This window comes from Solea solea, chromosome 10 (genome assembly GCF_958295425.1).
Source record: "Solea solea chromosome 10, fSolSol10.1, whole genome shotgun sequence".
NCBI lineage: Eukaryota > Metazoa > Chordata > Actinopteri > Pleuronectiformes > Soleidae > Solea > Solea solea.
The window spans coordinates 6528253-6546195 of record NC_081143.1 but is presented as its reverse complement, the minus strand read 5'-3'; the positions used below and the strand labels follow the sequence as shown (position 1 = coordinate 6546195).

Below are 17943 nucleotides of genomic sequence, written 5' to 3'. Positions count from 1 at the left end.
ATCTCCTGGCAGTTTTTCACTGTCCTGTCTTGTCTTCATGTTTTACTTCTTCTTTACGTTAGTGGTATTAATGTAATGAGGTCTCCGGCCACTCTGACATATATTATGTTGTGCATCATCCACTGAGCCTGCAAATTCTGCCCTGGAAGTCGCAGTCTGTTTTTTAATGCATGAGAAATTAACTATATCAGATCAGAAGAGCCAAGCTATTTAAATTATCTGTCTCTTCAAGTTTTGGACTGTGAGTATTAGTATTAATCATTGTTAGTATTTATCATTTGTTAAATGGCTTTTGGCCTTATCAGCCGTTCTAGATCTTCATCCTGTGTCCATCTCCCTGTTCCACCTTTGCTCATTCATAACCATGAGGTCCATGTCTCTCTTTGTGTGTGCCTTCTTTCCACACTTGCTTTCTTCTTCTGTTTTTTTTTTTCTGCTCCCTTCTCCTCTCTGTCACTTTCATACTTTCCCAGACCTATGATGACATAGATTTAGAGAACGAGCCTTGGTATAAGTTCTTTTCCGAGCTGGAGTTTGGGCGGCCGGTAAGTCAGGGCCAGAGCTACTCCCACAACCACAATCGTGTTGTAGGCATACACCCACTTCATTCACCCCACCCATGATTTTTTATTTTTTTTCGTCTCCATCAATAGCCTGGGTGGGGCTAGTTGTTTGGGCATGTGGTACTTGTCGGGTGCTGTGACTCCCCCTCCACCCCACCCCACCTTTACGACAGGCTGTGCTATGTCTTTGCGTTGCTGGGTTCTTTGGTCTGGGGGCTAAAGCAGGCACTGAAGCAATGTTTTTATTTTAGTTGGTTCATTTAATTTGAAGTCACAATTTTGCCTGAAATATATCAGAAAAAACATTCTCTTACTCAGAAGATGAATAAATATGCAGTAGATATGTTTACTGTTGCTGCATATCCCCGGGCGCTACTCAGTGTGGCAGCCCACTGCTCCTAATTCTAGGATGGGTCAAATGCAGAGAAACAATTTCTCTAAGGGGATTAATAAAGTATAAATCTTTAAATCATATCAGGGTTTTTTTACAACATGTCTTGCACATGCAAATGTGCATCAAGTAATCAGCCTTTTTTTGTTCTGTCTGTTATCATATATTAATGTTAGTATTTTTTTTTGCAAGTCTTCACCTTTGTGAGCATTTGGTTATTTACAAGCCAAAGGACTTGAGCGCCCTCAGCTGGATGCAAAAAGTAATAACATTCTTAAGGCATATGGCATCAGATTACTCCAACTTGACCGACTGTCATGAGGAGTTACCTGTGTCTCTGCATGACATCAGGTGGTGAATTTGCTGCCTTATTCACAATATTCAGGTGAAAATTTGACATGTCGAGCATTTGTGTCCACCAAAGTCACTTTGGACTGAGTGTTGAGAACGTTTCCGTCCCATGAATAAGCCTGTAGAGTGTTGTAGTTTTCCAGTGACTGGTCCAGAATGGACACACTTTACCAGTTTGTTCACTGGTAGAGGTTTTATTTTTTTATATTTGAATGACTCAGTAAAAGTTACTTTATCGACACAAGTAAATCAGCACTAAACTACAGCATTTAATCAAATAAACACTGCAGCTTGTGCTTCACTCAGCGTTCTGCTTTACAGCTTGCTGTCTCACTATGCATGCATGTGTGTGTGGGGTACATGGGCACATTTATGTGTGTGTGTTTGTGTGTAGGCCTAATTAATTTTGGTATTTATAAGATAGTATTATACCCGTGTACTCGTTGATAGGAAGCGATATAATGTGCATTTGAACAAGCTTGTGTGATGTACAAATGTGTTGTGAGCATGTTTTGAGTGTGTGTAAAGTGACATGTGCGACCCGTGTGAACTAGTCCATCTCTGTTTAAATTGTCTAACTGGTGTCACTCTCTCACCAAATTTCTTGTTTTGTCTTTGTTTGTTTTTTGTTCCTCCCCATGATGTCACCTCTGCTTCTCCTCCTTCACCTCATCTACACCTTCCTCCTATTCCTCCTCCTCTTCCTGCTCACTGCTGCTGCTTGGGGCTCAAGCCTCCTAAAAAACGCCTGGATTATAATCCAGACATCTCCGCCCGCCAGCTCATTGAGGTAATCTCATATTCATGAGTGTTACAGTAGAGTTTTTAATCCCACAGTGTCAAACCAATCGTGGGAATCAGAATTTATATCAAGAAAAATGAATGATACAGTTGCTCAAAGTAAGCTTTGTAATCTTCCACATGTGGGTTGTACTGAATACAGAAAGCTATCTTTTCTGTCTGTTATCATCTCTCCTTATATAAAGGTCTAGATTTTTTTTTTAGCTGATAACATATTTTATCTCTTCAGTGTTTTCAACATGATTGCATTTAATGTAAAGCATTTCGTTGCTGTTTCAATGTATTTAACATCTCTTACTACTAAAACCCATTCCAGGTGATCCATGCCAGGCTTTGCAGGCCAGCATTTGCCCCCTGAGCTCAGCTCATAACATCCTCTGCTATCTCACCTTAACCATCCTCCACCAGAGCAGCCTGACAGAGAGCAGACAATTATTTCCTGCGTTTACACATCATGGTCAGGTGTGCCATGTGGAACCAGCATCAATCACACCTTATGCTGGGGGGAGCGTTTTGAGTGTGGCACAGCAACAGCCGCATGCAGGCTGTGCATTGTGAGCTACTCTGCCTTGAGTCTTTGTTCCTGCAGGGCTCACTTTTCTCTTTTGCTCTTTGTCGTTCTTTCAGTCCTCCCTGCGCATCGTTCCTGCTGAGAAGGCTCTGGAGAGACCTGCGAGGTAACCTCTGCTTCCTTTATTTTCCCCTGCATCATCCTCATCCCCCTCCCCCATCCCCTTGACAGCAGGAACCGTTGTTGTGATTCAGCCCAGAATCACAACTCTGCACTATTGCTGGTGCAAATAGCCTCTGTAGCCGCTATCACTGTTGATTTGCATGGATTAGTGTGAGTCTTTACTTGCCTTTGTCATTAAAGGCTGTGAGTTTTGCAACGCTTTGTATCTGACTGAGCCAGAATAAATTAACCCTGCAAATCTATTGATTCTGCCCTTCACCTCCTACCCGTCCCTTAACCCCCCTTCCTCTAGTCCTGCTCCCTTTCACGAGTGGCCTGCTTATTCACATTTTCCTTGGTGAATGGGCAAAAGGAGGACATGCTGAAGAGGCCACTTAATAGGAAGCCCACTTAAACAAATTAGCAAAGATACGTACACAATCTTGTCTCATCATTTTGGGCAAGAATAATACATTTTAGTTGGATCAACTTTGGTTTTATGTAAAAACACAAAACCAAGAATGATTGATTATTGTATCAGTTTTACCCACCAACAACAATAGAACCTTAGCTCTGTTATTAACTTAAGTGGGTTATTAAAGCTTAATAATAATTTATGTTCGTTTACTGGGTTTGCAATTATTGATGACAATAAATACAATGTACCCACTTGGGATCGTTAAGTTTTAACTACTACTTTTTTCAATACTGCTTTAGTGGTACTCTTATTGATTCATTTCAGTTATGTTGAAGTTTAATTTTAATAAAATAAAACATTTGTTTACAGAACTTTCAGTGAACTTTCACTATCAGTGAAATTGGTAACAGGGATAAATGGTCGTATATTCGTTTTATTTGTAATTAATTCAATATATGTATATACTTGAAGGAGATCAATCAATACATTAATTACATATTTTTCTGAATAGCAGTTTTAAAGTCTTACATTCAGACAGCTTATCTTTTAACTGACTAATAGTTACTATTAACTTATGGTTGCATATGTAAGTGACTCATCGTGGGTTCCTGCTAGCATAACATACCTGAGGTTGAGGGGGGGGACGCAGGAGGCTTCGAGCTAAGCTGCATCGCTTGTATTACCACCTTTATAAGCAATGCCCTTATTGCACGACTATTATTTGCATAAATTCTGTTAAAATTGCGACACAGTCAGAGCAGGCCGGTGTCTGTGGGGCTCTCACTGCCCCTGTTTGTGTGCGTATGTGACAGCGGGAGCTAGCCCCACCCCTCTGCATAGACAGGCAGCTGCCTGGGACAAAGACACACACGGATCTCTCTTCATGATTGGGAACGGCAACAATCCATGTTAACGTCAGCACTTGATTGATATTACGCTACTTCAAAATTTTGCGCATCCCTAGTACCCACACTCCATTTATAGTGCTTCTATTCAATTCACCCATTGAAAAGTGCTTTTGCCCAGTGCATATTCTTGTGAAAGCAGCTGTGTTGATGATTGACTGTTACAGTGCTGCCAGTGACTACAGGAAGAGAAGGAAGTCGGAGCCTTCAAGTTCTCAAGTGAACGCTCAGTCTCAGAGCAGAGCTGTAACCTCCCCAAAACCAGTGGATGCCTACAGACCCAGCAGCAGCCTAAAGAAGCCTGTCATTCGTTCCTCACCATCATCACCTTCCAAAGCCAAAGGTATGCACACAAATAGTGCAGGTTTTTTTTTTTTTTTTTTTTCTTATTTTTCCCAAACGGACCAGAAAATTAAAGATGTGTTTGTATTTGTTGTGTCTTTTATTCTATATTTTATGTGGTCATGAATGTCATTTAATGGTGTTGGTGGGGGTGTCAGGAAACAACAAATCATCTTTTTTTCCAACCCTATTTTCTCCTCGTCTGCGCCTCTCCCCAGCTCGTCTACCTTTTTAGAAGTTGTTATTGCTAAATCTGCTTTCCTCCTTCTTCTCTTTCACCACGCTGCTTTCTGTTGGACATCTTAAAGGTGGGGACGCATGCAACATGTATTCAAACAGTTTGACCTCCCCAGGTTCTTATCAAGGCTCCTGTACAACTCCTGCTTCCTCTGACTCTGTTCATCTCCATGAGGATGGCAGCTCGTCCTCCAAGCAGTCTGTCTGTTGTAAGAACAGTTGGCAAACAAAACAACAGGATCCTGAGACATGGACCAGTGTTGAGGAGGTGCCGCCCTCTGCTGGCAAACTCAAGTCACGCAGCTGTGATGATTTACTCAGCGACGGGAATTCGGGTTCAGTTGGTCGCAATGCCACCCGTTCAGAAAGTGCTGGGTCACTGGTGTGTGATGGGAATCCCTCAGGTTCAACTGCATCCAATTCCACTTGCTCACTGCCACGACTCCACCGGCGACTGACACATGAATCACCAGGCTTTCTTAAGCTCTATCGCAAAATGCACCAGATTGACCGAGCACAGCTCATCCCATCTGATGTCATCCGCTCAGTCCGTGCTCGCATCCTGGAACTAGAGAGTCAGCCTCATCTGCACCTTCACCGCCTTTCTCCTTGGACACCTTCTTGGGGCGTGGAGGTGCCACAAGATACGGTGCCAAACCGCATTTCTACATATGAGAACCTTATTCAGAAATCAAAATCCATGCCCAACTTGGGTGATGGTGAGATGCCTTCAGGCGCTACTACACCGGGTGGCTCGTCATCACGAGCCAGCAGTGGTGGTGGTGGCAACCCAAGTTTTCCGAAACGTCGTTTTTCCATAGAATCTTTACTAGAGGAAGACAATAACGGCAACAGTAGAACAGTACCTCACTCCATGGATCACTTACATCGACCCCGTAGCCCACCTGAGGGCCGACCTCGTGGGCCAGAACCTAACCATGGCCGGGCCTTTCCTGCTCCCCCTGTCCCGCAAAGCCTTCAAGCCAACCAAGACTACTCTGACAGTGAACAAGACGCCGTTGCGTCAGACCTGAGCGACTTTATCCAGGTGGAGGGCTCCTCATTTTGTAGTGAGAGTGACTTTGACCATTGCTCGCTAACCTCCTCTGAGAGCTTGTACGGCTCGTCCACCCTACACCACCACCTCCGTCATCACCACCACCACCATCACCACCACCACACTGGCCACCAAAATGTAGGCCAGAGCCAGGGCTACCAACACCGGCACCTCATCAGTAGCTGTAAAGGCCGCTGCCCGGCTTCTTACACTCGTTTCACAACCATGCTCCGCCATGAGAGAGAACAGGCCCGGCAGGAGCTCCAGAGACCCTCAAAACAGAGCAACCAGTCAAAAATCCAAAGCTCACACTCCCAGGAAGCAATGTCCAAGCTGGCCTTCCTGGTCAGCCCAGTGCCTTTCCGCAGGAAAAAGGGCTCACCACCTACCTCCAGAAGAGTCAGTGTTGGTGGAGGTCGAGGTAGCAGGCCTAAGTCCAAACAGGCCATTTATGAAGCACTAGATGCAGCCTTGAGAGACATTTATGAGCACATTCAAGCAGAAAGAGGCCACAGAGGTACTAGGGCACCTGACGATAGCATCCTGAGGCGAATACTGGCAGAACTACTGCCAAATGTGCCTGAACGAAGCTCCTCACTGCGGGGGAGGAGGGGCTGTTGGTACGGGGGTCACTCCTCTGCATCATTGTACCCAGATGGTAGCCCCACTGGGTGTGCCTCTTACAGAGAGGATCCATCCACACCACGGATACAGTCACCAATCAGTGCCTGTTATGGACGCCATTTGGACACCACAAACAATCACGAATATGGAGAGGAGCAGGGCAATGGAAATGGTCTCTGTTTTTCAGGTGCAGACAATACATATGTCACACATCAATTATATATGTGTACCTTTTCGTCATGTAGTCAGTCATACCTACACATCATTTTTTATACAAAACATGCATCCGCATACATTTATCTTTGTGTCTCTTTTTATTATTTTTGGTATTTCCAATGCCTGTTGCCCTATTCCCCTTGTTTGGTCAATACACCCATTACTGTGCTTCTATGTATTTTATATGACATTCGGTGAGAACTTTTGACCATAAATTCTCAAGTTAAACCAGATTATTTTATTTAGCTTAAAGCTAATAACAGTTGAAATGTAATGTGTCCTGCTGATTTCTTCACATTACAGTCTCCTGTGAAACTGGGAGGATTAAAAGTTGCTGGAAGGGTTTTAATTTGTACCATGTTCAGGTAAAGGATGGAGACAAATAAAAAAACAGATTCACAGTTCAGAAATGGTTATGGTAGTAAAATATAATTGTACAACGAGGATGTTGCAATGAAAATCCGGTATTTCTGACATTGCGGAAATAAAATATTTGAGAATTTGTGGCACACTAGTTTTTAGTTTTTCATTTGAATGTTGTTTAAGGACTTTTATTTGCCTGATTCATAAATGGAGTTATCGAATCATTTCATTGTCCCACAATAGTTTTTATTTCATTCAAGCCCTTTGCTTGTAAATTGTTTTTATTCTTTTTTTGTTGGACTTTGTTCACCTTATTTTATTTAATATTCCATCTATTTTAAAGAATTGCATGTTGCTCCTATATCATTATGTCATGTTTTGTGGGAAAAGTGGAATGACTGTGTTTTTCCAATTGACTGGAAATAAAAAACACACCAATTCTTTTTGACCAGAACTTTCATTCCCTCATTGATCTGTCGGAATGGCATCATCACTGTTCCATCAGCACGTTTGTATTGTGAGCACACATGTGGCCTGAGTGTAGTTTCTACATCCTTGTGACCTTTGGCATTTGTCTCTACCAATCATAGACCAGGATGTCTCCAGGAGTTATTCCACCATGGAATCCACCATCCACACACCTACACCTAGAAGACCTACTCCTGACAGAGAGGTACAGCATTAAAACTGGATTATCATAATCTCAGCATTAAGATATAGGTTTACAACATTAATAGAAGATGGGTATACAGATATGCAGAATGTGGTTGTGCAGCACTTTCACAAAATCATCGGTCTCTTCTAGTACAGAGAAAAATTAATGAGACTGTATATTTTTTGATTGAGGTTCATTTTCACAGTACAATTAAACCTACTTGCAAACAGTTTAGAAGTGACGTTGATGTTATACTTGATAAATTGCTTGCTGGCTTTCTCCCTCTCTCACTCTGATCTCCCAGGTCTCCCATAAACAGATGACACAACTTATTCTGTTCTCTCTCCTTCACCAGAAACAGCCTGCAAGAGCCATTTATGATTTTAAGGCACAAACGGCAAAGTGAGTAAACCCATAGCACACACACAATAAAATAAACCTATAATGCAGGGATCTCTACCTGCACATCAACACATCTCGGCTTGCTTATTGTTGATTTCTTATATTAGGTTTATTGTCTTCCAACCCAATTTGAATGGTTTTAACTGATTTATTTTTAAATATGTGCATGAGCACAGGTGTGGCCGAATGTTTTGGAGTGCTTTAGGGGCTGATATTGTGTAGTTCATGTTGTGTATATGATGTGAGCTCTGCTGGTCAAAATGCAGAAATGCTTGAATGATATTGTGTTACAGGGAGCTGACATTTAAAAAAGGTGACGCAGTAAACATCATCAGACAGATAGATAACAACTGGTATGAAGGAGAGCACCGTGGACGGGTGGGGATATTCCCCATATCATATGTAGAGGTAAATGCGCAACTGACCTATGAATCTGTATGTTGTTTTGCCAAAAATGTACTATCCTCCTTAATATACCAGCCTGTTTACACAATGCTTGCATTCCTGTGCAGAAAATGCCATCTGCAGAGAAGCAGCAGCCAATCCGCCCTCCTCCGCCAGCACACGTCAGAGAGATCGGAGAGGCGGTGGCTCGGTACAACTTCAATGCTGACACTAATGTGGAGCTGTCGCTCAGAAAGGTAGACCACCTAATGTGCAAATCAGCACATATTTGAATACTTACTTACATACATACTTGTTATAACAGTTGTGGTTTTTTTTTTATTTTATCCTTGGTTTATGTTAAAAGCTTATGCTTCTTTTGTGTGTTTACGTGTGTGTCTGTGTGTAGGGTGAGAAAGTAATTGTGATAAGGCAGGTGGATCAGAACTGGTACGAGGGCAAGATCCCGGACACAACCAAACAGGGCATCTTTCCCGTGTCCTACGTTGACATCATGAAGCGCTCCCCGTCCAAGAGCTCCACCCACCACACAGACTCACGTGGTCACCCTGGCATCAGGACTCCAAGCAGTACACCCGTCAAGGTAGGAGAATCATTACAATAAGGTAATGACAGAGCTCAAGACAACAATCAGAGTTACAAATTACTAATAAGTCATCTGTTTATAAGATAAAAAAAAAAGCTGCTTTATACAGTAACTTGGGATTTATTCAATTACTATAATTTGGGGTTACAGTATTGTTAATTGTAATTGTTTGTTTTAACCAACATCAACACATGTTTATTTTGTGTCAATATATTAAATACAAGGGAGTACAACTTTAAGTTCAGACTTCCACAGTCAAACACACTAAATTAACACTGTATTAGTTTTTTATAAATCACACTCTGTTCCTTTCCCTTCACTTTATCTTCATGGAGCCTTTCTACCATCTACCTCCATCAACCACCACATGTGACTTCCCTTCCCCTCTCCCCTCGTTGAGAAAGCCTGACCTGCAAACTATCACCAGTGAGTGGCTGTCTCTCACAATGGACCCATCCGCATCCCCTCCAGCTCATTCTTGCCCCCCCACCCCTGCACCGCCCACCCCTCCCCCTCTTCCAGCTGAACTTGTCCCTTTTCCGATGGCTAAGAGACCCTCACCTACACTGACACAAAGAGGCTTTGCCCTCCCACCCCAGACATTTTCCAGAACTCCACCATTTAGGGAAGAAAGACCTAGTTTAGGTCACACTCCAGCTGTTCTGCCTTCCTCGCAACCTCCTCCCTCTACTCATTCCTCACTCACTTCCCCACCACCTGACTCTTTTCATGGATACAACAGCAGCAGCCGGGGGTTGACTGAAACCGCCCAGATTTCACACCCTGTTAAGCCAGAGGTTTTGTGCATCACAGCCCCAGAGCCAGTAAAGTCACAAATTCCACAGTGGTGCAATTCAAATGCACCAGTACAAAAAAGCATCAAAGCCCCCGACATTAAGCTACAAGTGAAAGACCCTTATGATGAGCTATTGTCTCTGATCCTGGATGATTCTGCTGAAACAGATGATGCTAATTTATCAAGATTATCTCCAATAGATTCCCCACCACCTCCGCTAACCACCGAATCCCAGAGCAGGTTTAAGTTAAAAGAAGATTCTCATCAGCCGACAGGGAAACCTCCAGTATTCACTCCTGCCAGTAAACCAGCTGGTAGCGTTCGTGTTGAGGTGCAGTTTCACAAGCCTGTGGCGATGCAGCCACTGCCCGTCACCTGGGGAGCACAGCCAAAAACTCTGAAAGACGACGAACCGTTCCAGTCTCAAAGGCCACCGTCAGCCAAGGGGAAGACATTCACTGAGTTGTTCATTGAGGAAGAGGATGAAGCTTTAGAAGAAAAAGAGGACAGTAGAGTTTTAGAAAGTCTCGGTCCACAGGTAGAGCATGGTGTGAACTCCCTCAGTTGAGGGACATTGAGGAAAACATTTATAAATCTGAGAAAGCTGCTCAGTAGAACAGCCGATAGGAGTGCCATCTCTCTGAAATGCTCTTTGTTTGGACAAAGACTCCGTTTACACCTGACATTAGAATACGTTTTGTGTGATCGGATAGTGCTTCACCACATGTATTTACACCTGGTATTATTGTGTCTAGGGCCGCGCGGTTGGTGTAGTGGTTAGCACTTGCCTTTGCAGCAAGAAGACCCAGATTCAAGCCCCTGTTGGAACAAGCCTTTCTGCATATCGCCCCATGTCAGCTGAGATTGGCACAGCACCCCCCACGATCGTCCTGTGGAGGATAAAGCTATTATTTTTATGATTATTGCGTCTATATTAAGATTCGATTGCTATCCGCTCACAATCGTCACCCACGTACTTCACCTCCCGCTCTGTGCTCTGCCATATCAACAGCAACAACAAAAATGTCTGCCAGGTTGCACTATTGTATTGACTCCTCGTTGCTTTACAAAGCAGGGGAAGAAGTCGTCTTCGACAAACGGAAAACCTACCAAAGCAGAGGAGACTGAGCTGAGCTGTCACGTTAGCTGTGCTCAGAGCCACCAAGTACTTCGGCTCTGCTCAGTTGTTGTGGGTGCAGCAGAGACGTATCCCATTTACACTTCTGTTCCATCTGTTTAATCCTGAAGTGGTTTTTGCAGATCGGACATGATCCATCCTCAGGTGCTTGCATGTACTTGTATGTGGTCAAGTGTTATCCGATTGCAGAACATGCATTTTAATGTCAGGTGTAAAGGGGGTGAAAGTCTCCCATCAGAGGCCACATTTCCCCAACAGTGGAGACATATTTTAGAGGTGCAGAATTTTAAGTTTAAGTTACTTGATCTGCATTATGAATTAATGTAATTTGATTATTGATCAGTAAGAACAGTAATACGTTGCCTACACCACCAAAAATCATCACTGATTTCTTATTGGTTTCAGAAGATTAAGAAAAATGCTAGTTACATTGCACAAATCATACATATATTGGTGCTATATTTTATTTTTATGTATTTTTTTTCTATTCTCGAGGCAGATATTTTCCCTGATAAAGATAAACGTGTGTTTTCAATATTCTATTAAAAGTCTTTTCCTCCATGTCCCTTCTAAACGTCAACAGCCAACAGAATGAAAGGATTTCTACAGCTAGCATCTCATGTTCCAGCCTCAGTGTTGATGTATGTGTGTCATTGCCTCTGTAGGCTGAGGTCTCTTCAACCATCCTGACACGACTTTCTCACCCCGGCATCTCTTCACCTTCCATTCGTCCTCCTCCCACCTCCGTATCTCCCCCTTCTTCTACCTCTTCTTTTGCTCCTCCTCCTTTGTCTCCTTCCTCACGCTCACAACAGCACGATGACCGCACCGTCCTTACATCTCCCTCGCGCTCCCCTCGGCCTCCAGCCCTCCCTCGCCTCTCTACGTCCCCCCTACCGCCAGTCTCTCCCTCACCACCCGTCTCGCCACCTCCCCTCCGCTCCTCACTGCATTCAAACCCTCAACCCTTCAGCTCTCCCTGCCCCTCTCTTCCGGCCACATCCCTCCTCGACTCGGAGTCGCCTACACCACTTCACACCCGGTCTCCACCTAAAGCTGCCTCTCCTCCCCTCACTTCTCCATCCTCTCCCCCTGCTCCCCCCGCTGTACCCTATCCAGGACATAGGTCTCCCAAGGTGAAGGTAAAGCTGGAATATGGTTTCGAAGGCTTTGCTTTTGGTGGTGTATGGTTTGTAGTGATATTACTAGTGAAATTGTTTTGTATTACGATGAGTTAATCAAAAATATACTGACAAAACTGAGACTACTACATGTTTTTCTACGCAAACATCTAATGGACACTAACATGAGTTCTTTGTAGATGAATAGTGGCCAGTGAAGGAAATTTTTTGTGTTAATTAGTGTGTTTTGCTCGCATTATTTGTGCTGCGATGTGTCTTGGAGGATTTGTTTTGGCTGTGTTGAAGGTGATGGTGACAGCATCAGTTTGACAGCATGTCGTTGGCCTTCAGCTCGTGTGTTCAGCATCATTTCTGATGGTTGCAGACTGTTGAAGATAATAGGTGTTGCCTCTGGTCTTTCTGCCTGTTAAGCAGGATCCCGTTGTTGGTGGTAAACCTCCCCGTAGCCCCATCTTGTCCCGGAGGTCCTATCTGTCTTCTGTTAGAGGTCGAAGGGTAGGGGGACATGTCTTCATTTAGCCATGCCATTACTGTACTCATTTGCATGGAGGAAATCATTATTATTCATGACAGATCACCACATACTCTGTAACATGCATTTCTTTTAACTACAGTAGCATTTTCCAAACTGAAAAAGAGACATTTTATCAGATCTTTCAATGAAAACAGTTCAAACCCTAAAGTGACGCACCAGCAAATGCCTCAGTTTGATTTATTATCCATCTGTCTCCTTCTTTTAGCGACTCGTACAGGATGCACTACAAGGCGGAGGAGACCCGTAAGTGATTTTTGTTTTCATGAAAGTCGCTGCAGTATAAACATGTCCCTTCAATGAATGTGTTGTGTTTGCATGACATGTAAATATGTTGTTCTGCATTACTGGTGCAGCATATCATGGATGCCCGTTCACAATCAGTGTCTCCACCACAGATACCAGGTCTTGTACAACTACATGCCTCGCAACGAGGACGAGCTGGAGCTGAGGGAGAGCGACATCGTCGATGTGATGGAGAAATGTGACGATGGCTGGTTTGTCGGTAAGAGGAGGGGGAGTAGACTAACTTGATAACTTTGGGTGGTTGTTGTTGTTTTTTAAAATTTACTGCATATATTAAGATGTTCATGCATCCTAATATGCTGTCGTACACATGATGGATGTACCGAGAGGAGATACGTGAATTAGCGTCTGCAGGACACCAGAGATGCTTGTCATTACACTGCGTGACAGTGAGTTATTCATACATCGATCAACATTATTGACAAAGTAAATATGCAATTTTCACAATTGCTTTGTTTATTTTCAAAGTACTTCAGTCCATATTTTTGCTGTTCCACCAAAGATCAACATACCCTTTAAACTTCATAGATGGTTTTGTGTAAAGTGGATTAAAGTATCAGAATGTCAGAATATAGATGTAGCCTAACTTTGCTTTCTTACCTACAACCTTAATGATTCCACAAACCCTCAAATGAACCATGTGCCATCTGCGGTTCCATCACTATTGATAATAATCCAGCAATATTTTATACAATATCACATGAGCAGTTTAAATATATTTGCTTGACAACACTGAAATACTTTTACTGACGGTATTAAACTGCATAATCATTGTAATATGTAGTATATTTATAATCTCTTTTCAAGTGAAACCTAAACCTGTCGTTGCATGTTGTAATGCTCATGTATACAGTTCAGTTTACAGGTCAATTGAATCCAGTTGTCTGCCGGCTGTGATTTGCTGTGAAGTACTTTGCAAACATCAGCAGAGTGAGACCATTAGGTGGCACTGTGGTCTCACCACATATTTTTTTCTTATCATGTCTGTGTTTGAAGAAGTCCTCGTGATCTCTGACCCTTAAAACTGGTCGACGGTACAGTCTTAAAAACGAATATAAACTCCAGAATCAGCTCATTTGTAGACTGCATTGCGGTAGAATTGTGCCTCTGGCAGTCGCTGCCACTGCCAAGTTAAAGTAATCTCATTTTATTGCTCTTTGTTTCTGAAGGGACCTCTCGAAGGAGCAAGTTGTTTGGAACCTTCCCAGGAAACTACGTGAAGCAGCTATAATGATGATTCCAGATGAACACCCTGGCCACGTCCCTTCTGTGACACCACACACCCCCCCCCACCCTTCAGTGACACGTTCATGGCTGTGAGCACAGCACCTGCAGAATCCCACCTCCAACAAGCGGTCAACAGAGACCTGTGGCACATTGTGTACGTGTGGCTCATCAGCTTCACACAAACGGAACATTTAGCTCTAACTAGCCATCCTTAATGGAAGACTTCTATGAGATAATGTTGTTGCTGTTTTTTTAACTTTATTTTTTTAGAACCTAAACTCTGTGCGTCAGTCAGCAGCTGTTCACGCTCGACAGCGACGGTACAGTGAACAGTGTAAGGCAGCGACCGTAAGATCACAACTTTCACAGTATCCTCTAACTTTAAAACACTCGTCACATTTTATTTCAGTGTTTGATTACAAATATCCACAAAGACACTTGGTGCAGAGAGTGATGCACAAACAGTATTCTGTCTGTTGTCTGGATTGTGATTGGGGGGGGAGGGGCTTGCAGCCAGCATCAGTGTCGGATAAAAGGAGTTACACGTGGAACAGACTGTGCATGTATCAATGTTATGTGTTACCCAGTGTATTGATTAGCTGATATTTGGGGATATCATGAATCATAATTGATCATTTTTAAATTTTGCAAATGAGAAAGTAGGAAAATATCATTGAACCTCTTCTGCTTTCTGTCTAAACCTAATACATTAGATTTATAAAAAAAAAATAAAAATAGATATATATGATTATCTCCATCTTCACACTAGGATTGATGCACTTTATTGGGATTTTAACAGAATATTTGTTTCATTTCAAATTTCACTTCAGATTTTATACCACTACAGGTTGTTATGATCTTGTTTTTGTTTTTTGGAGGAGGGGGAATTGGCCATGTTTGAAAAGTGTATGTAAAAACAGTTACTGAGTTACTTTTAGGTATTATTATATTTATTAGAGGACGAATGCTGGGTTTTAGAAAGGAAGGGAAAAGTGTTGCTCTTTTTAACACATTTTAACGGCGGCAGTGACACATTGTTATTTATCATTGTCCCGGAATAACGTTGAGGAATAACATGAGATTTGATGGACTGTGGTCAATTGTTTCCAGGTGTCATGTTATGTTGAATTTATTTAAGTCAGATACAGAGTGAGATTGCGTTTAAGAAAAACACCAACGTGAGTCGTGGAAGTGCAATTTTTTCCATTCGACTTTCAAACCATGTTATCAGCGTGAATAGGTTGTGAGGTCACTGTTTATGTGTTCGTGTACTACTTTGAGTTACTGGCTTTTCTTTCGCCGTAGCTCATCATGCACAGCGAATGATCATGTTTGTTCGTTTTTTTCCTTCATTTCACAGAAGCTGGATACTGACGAAGCAAATGTTAAAGCACCTTAAGATATTATTTTTTATTATCATTATTATTATTATTATTATTATTATTATTCACTGTCTTTCATGTCACACCCACTCCTTCACCTCATCATACACTATTTTAGATAGTGTGAGAACACTTTATATATGTGTGTGCGCGTGTGTGTGTGTGGTGTTTTTGTAAGCCTTTTGTATGAGAGCTGTAAAATGGCCAACATCCACTTGCTTTATAAAGTCTGCTTTTTCTCACCCACCATCATGATTGGTTTCCTTTCCTTTGTTCACGTTTCTGTCATCACTGGTGCTAATTTACACTTTATTGACTGCTTTGTAGCCAGGCATTAGGCCTTTCTGTTCCCTCTCTGTTTCTTTCTTCTTCTTTCTTCTTCTTTCTTTTTGAAGACTTGTTGACGTATTAAGGCTGAAGTAAACGTAGGTAGATGGAGTAGAGTTGGTGGTTGTTGCCTTACTCACCAGCTCACTTAATTTAATAGCCATGTATATTGTAAACTTACTCTGTGATGCAAAAAAAAAAAAAAGTAATCATTTATTCATACAGTAGGTAGTGGAGAAAACGTCATGACAATGTGCACAAGAAACTTTCACTAAGCCTCTTATCTCCCTTTGATACACGAGGAACATATTTGGACAGAAGACATTTGATTCCTGACTATGTTTATACATGTAATGGCAATGTAAATCTATGTTACTCCTGTTCATGTCAAAGTCACTGCACACTCTTGGACCTATAAGTATTTCTACAGTATCTTAGCAGTTATTGGATGGCTTTATGGCGCTGTGTTGCTAATAAAGTCCAGCTGGTAGATGAAGTATTTTCTTTCTTTACTTTTTTTCCCCAGCTGAACTGATGAGGCAGCTTTGTTTGTTTGCTGATGACAGAAAAGGAAATCTCATGATGTTTGAAGGTACCCTGCAGTGTTTTTGACCCTTTCCACTCTGATCACACTGAGGTTTGGTGATTGATATTCATGGCAATCTTTCTCACACAGTTCCACCTACGCACACTTGGGGGTGGTGATGTGTCAATTCTTACGAGGAAATCTGCGAGTGCTGTTTTTGATGCGCTGAGGAACGAGCTTTGCAAATGTTAGATGAACATGGGATGGACGGATGTTAAATCTCCACAGGTTCATTAAAAAAGGTTAATTACTGTATTTCACTTATTTTCATTCGTCCATCTCTCTCTACATTAATAATCGGCTCCAAGTCCATTCTCTGTGTCTCCATCAATCTCGAGTCTTTCTACCAGAGGCTTGGATGTTTCAGAGGTCTCTAAGGATTATTTTAGCTGTTCTAGGACTGGGTGTGGACCTCAGATGTTGCACCTGGAATCTACTGGAGCCACTCTCCCAGTGCTCCGATTACCCCTGGCACCATTTCTCCCACATCTTTTCTAGCTCCTCTCACAGTCCATGGTGTTTTTTGGGCATCTAGTGTTCCGTCTTCTTGATGTTGCAGTTCTATCCATCACTACTGCCCTTCTCTCTGGTTTATTGACCAGCATGTCTGGTTGCTTAGCCATCATCAGTTTGTATCTGGTTGTAGAATATACTGCATAAATATCTGAGAACATTCACAGCAGTTTTAAATAGACTATTCATTGTCATGATGATGTCACATTGTGAGTTGAAGAGAAATTAGATATAATCCATTGTGAATTTTTCTCCTAATCTTGGATTAAATGGGCTCACATGAGTGGAAAAAAAGGTTTAGTATGTGAATGTTTATAGGCACAGAAATAAATAGTTTGCAAATGAGTATGTTATCTTGAACTTCCTTTATTTGACAAGGTCTTAGATCGCCATGGTTACTGCATAAACAAACTGGCCCACTTTGATGTAGTTCCTCACTTAGTTTGCTTTGTTTAATTTGTACTGTTTGAACTGGCACTTTGCTTCCTTAGTTTGATGGAACCTTGCCTCATGCAGAGTGAAAGCCTGTCAGTGCTGACAAAGATTAACACGCGTTACTTCATCATGTGTTTGTTGTCCACTTGTTCTTTTAATATATGATGCAAAACAGTCAGCAGAGTAAGTTTAAGTGAGTACGGAGGACGTCTTTGCGAGACGTGAGGATCTAGTTTGTGACATAAGACATAATATGTGAAAGTCCAACTCAAAGTGGACTGTTAAGAAGCTCAAGAGTGAGAGTCCTGGGTCCCATCCAGATCAATAGAGGCTGGAATGTGCATATGGGACCTCCAAGGCTTTAAAGTGGAGCTGCGCCTCCAGACCAAATAAGGACAGGAGCAACTAGACCCGTCAACCTGAGTGAGAGGAGGCCAGCCTGACTCCGAAGCTCCCAGGGATGAGAAGCCAAGAGGGAGGGCTGGTCTCAGACAGAGGTTGGTTTACATCCTCACTCTGAGTGTCCAAACACAGCTCCGACTTCTATCGCGAGACAGAAATAGTAACAGT

The 17943-nt window shown here is 42.5% G+C and overlaps 1 protein-coding gene across 17 annotated transcripts in view; it reads left to right on the top strand.

Moving 5' to 3' along the window:
* The window catches only part of sorbs2a (sorbin and SH3 domain containing 2a), a 58464-nt gene extending 42129 nt beyond the window's left edge, over positions 1-16335 (top strand). For 8 of the 17 annotated variants that reach the window (XM_058641726.1, XM_058641727.1, XM_058641725.1 and 5 more), the window contains 16 exons: positions 474-545; positions 2039-2095; positions 2734-2783; positions 4270-4445; positions 4753-6549; positions 7532-7614; positions 7901-7998; positions 8292-8406; positions 8511-8639; positions 8792-8986; positions 9325-10323; positions 11589-12065; positions 12477-12560; positions 12806-12843; positions 12996-13102; positions 14073-16335. In XM_058641726.1, coding sequence (XP_058497709.1) covers positions 474-545; positions 2039-2095; positions 2734-2783; positions 4270-4445; positions 4753-6549; positions 7532-7614; positions 7901-7998; positions 8292-8406; positions 8511-8639; positions 8792-8986; positions 9325-10323; positions 11589-12065; positions 12477-12560; positions 12806-12843; positions 12996-13102; positions 14073-14134 — 4539 coding nt within the window. In that variant the 3' untranslated portion in view covers positions 14135-16335. The remainder of the gene's footprint in view (positions 1-473; positions 546-2038; positions 2096-2733; positions 2784-4269; positions 4446-4752; positions 6550-7531; positions 7615-7900; positions 7999-8291; positions 8407-8510; positions 8640-8791; positions 8987-9324; positions 10324-11588; positions 12066-12476; positions 12561-12805; positions 12844-12995; positions 13103-14072) is intronic. The other 9 variants (XM_058641730.1, XM_058641729.1, XM_058641728.1 and 6 more) reach the window with 9 other exon arrangements.
* The last annotated feature ends 1608 nt before the right edge of the window (positions 16336-17943 follow it).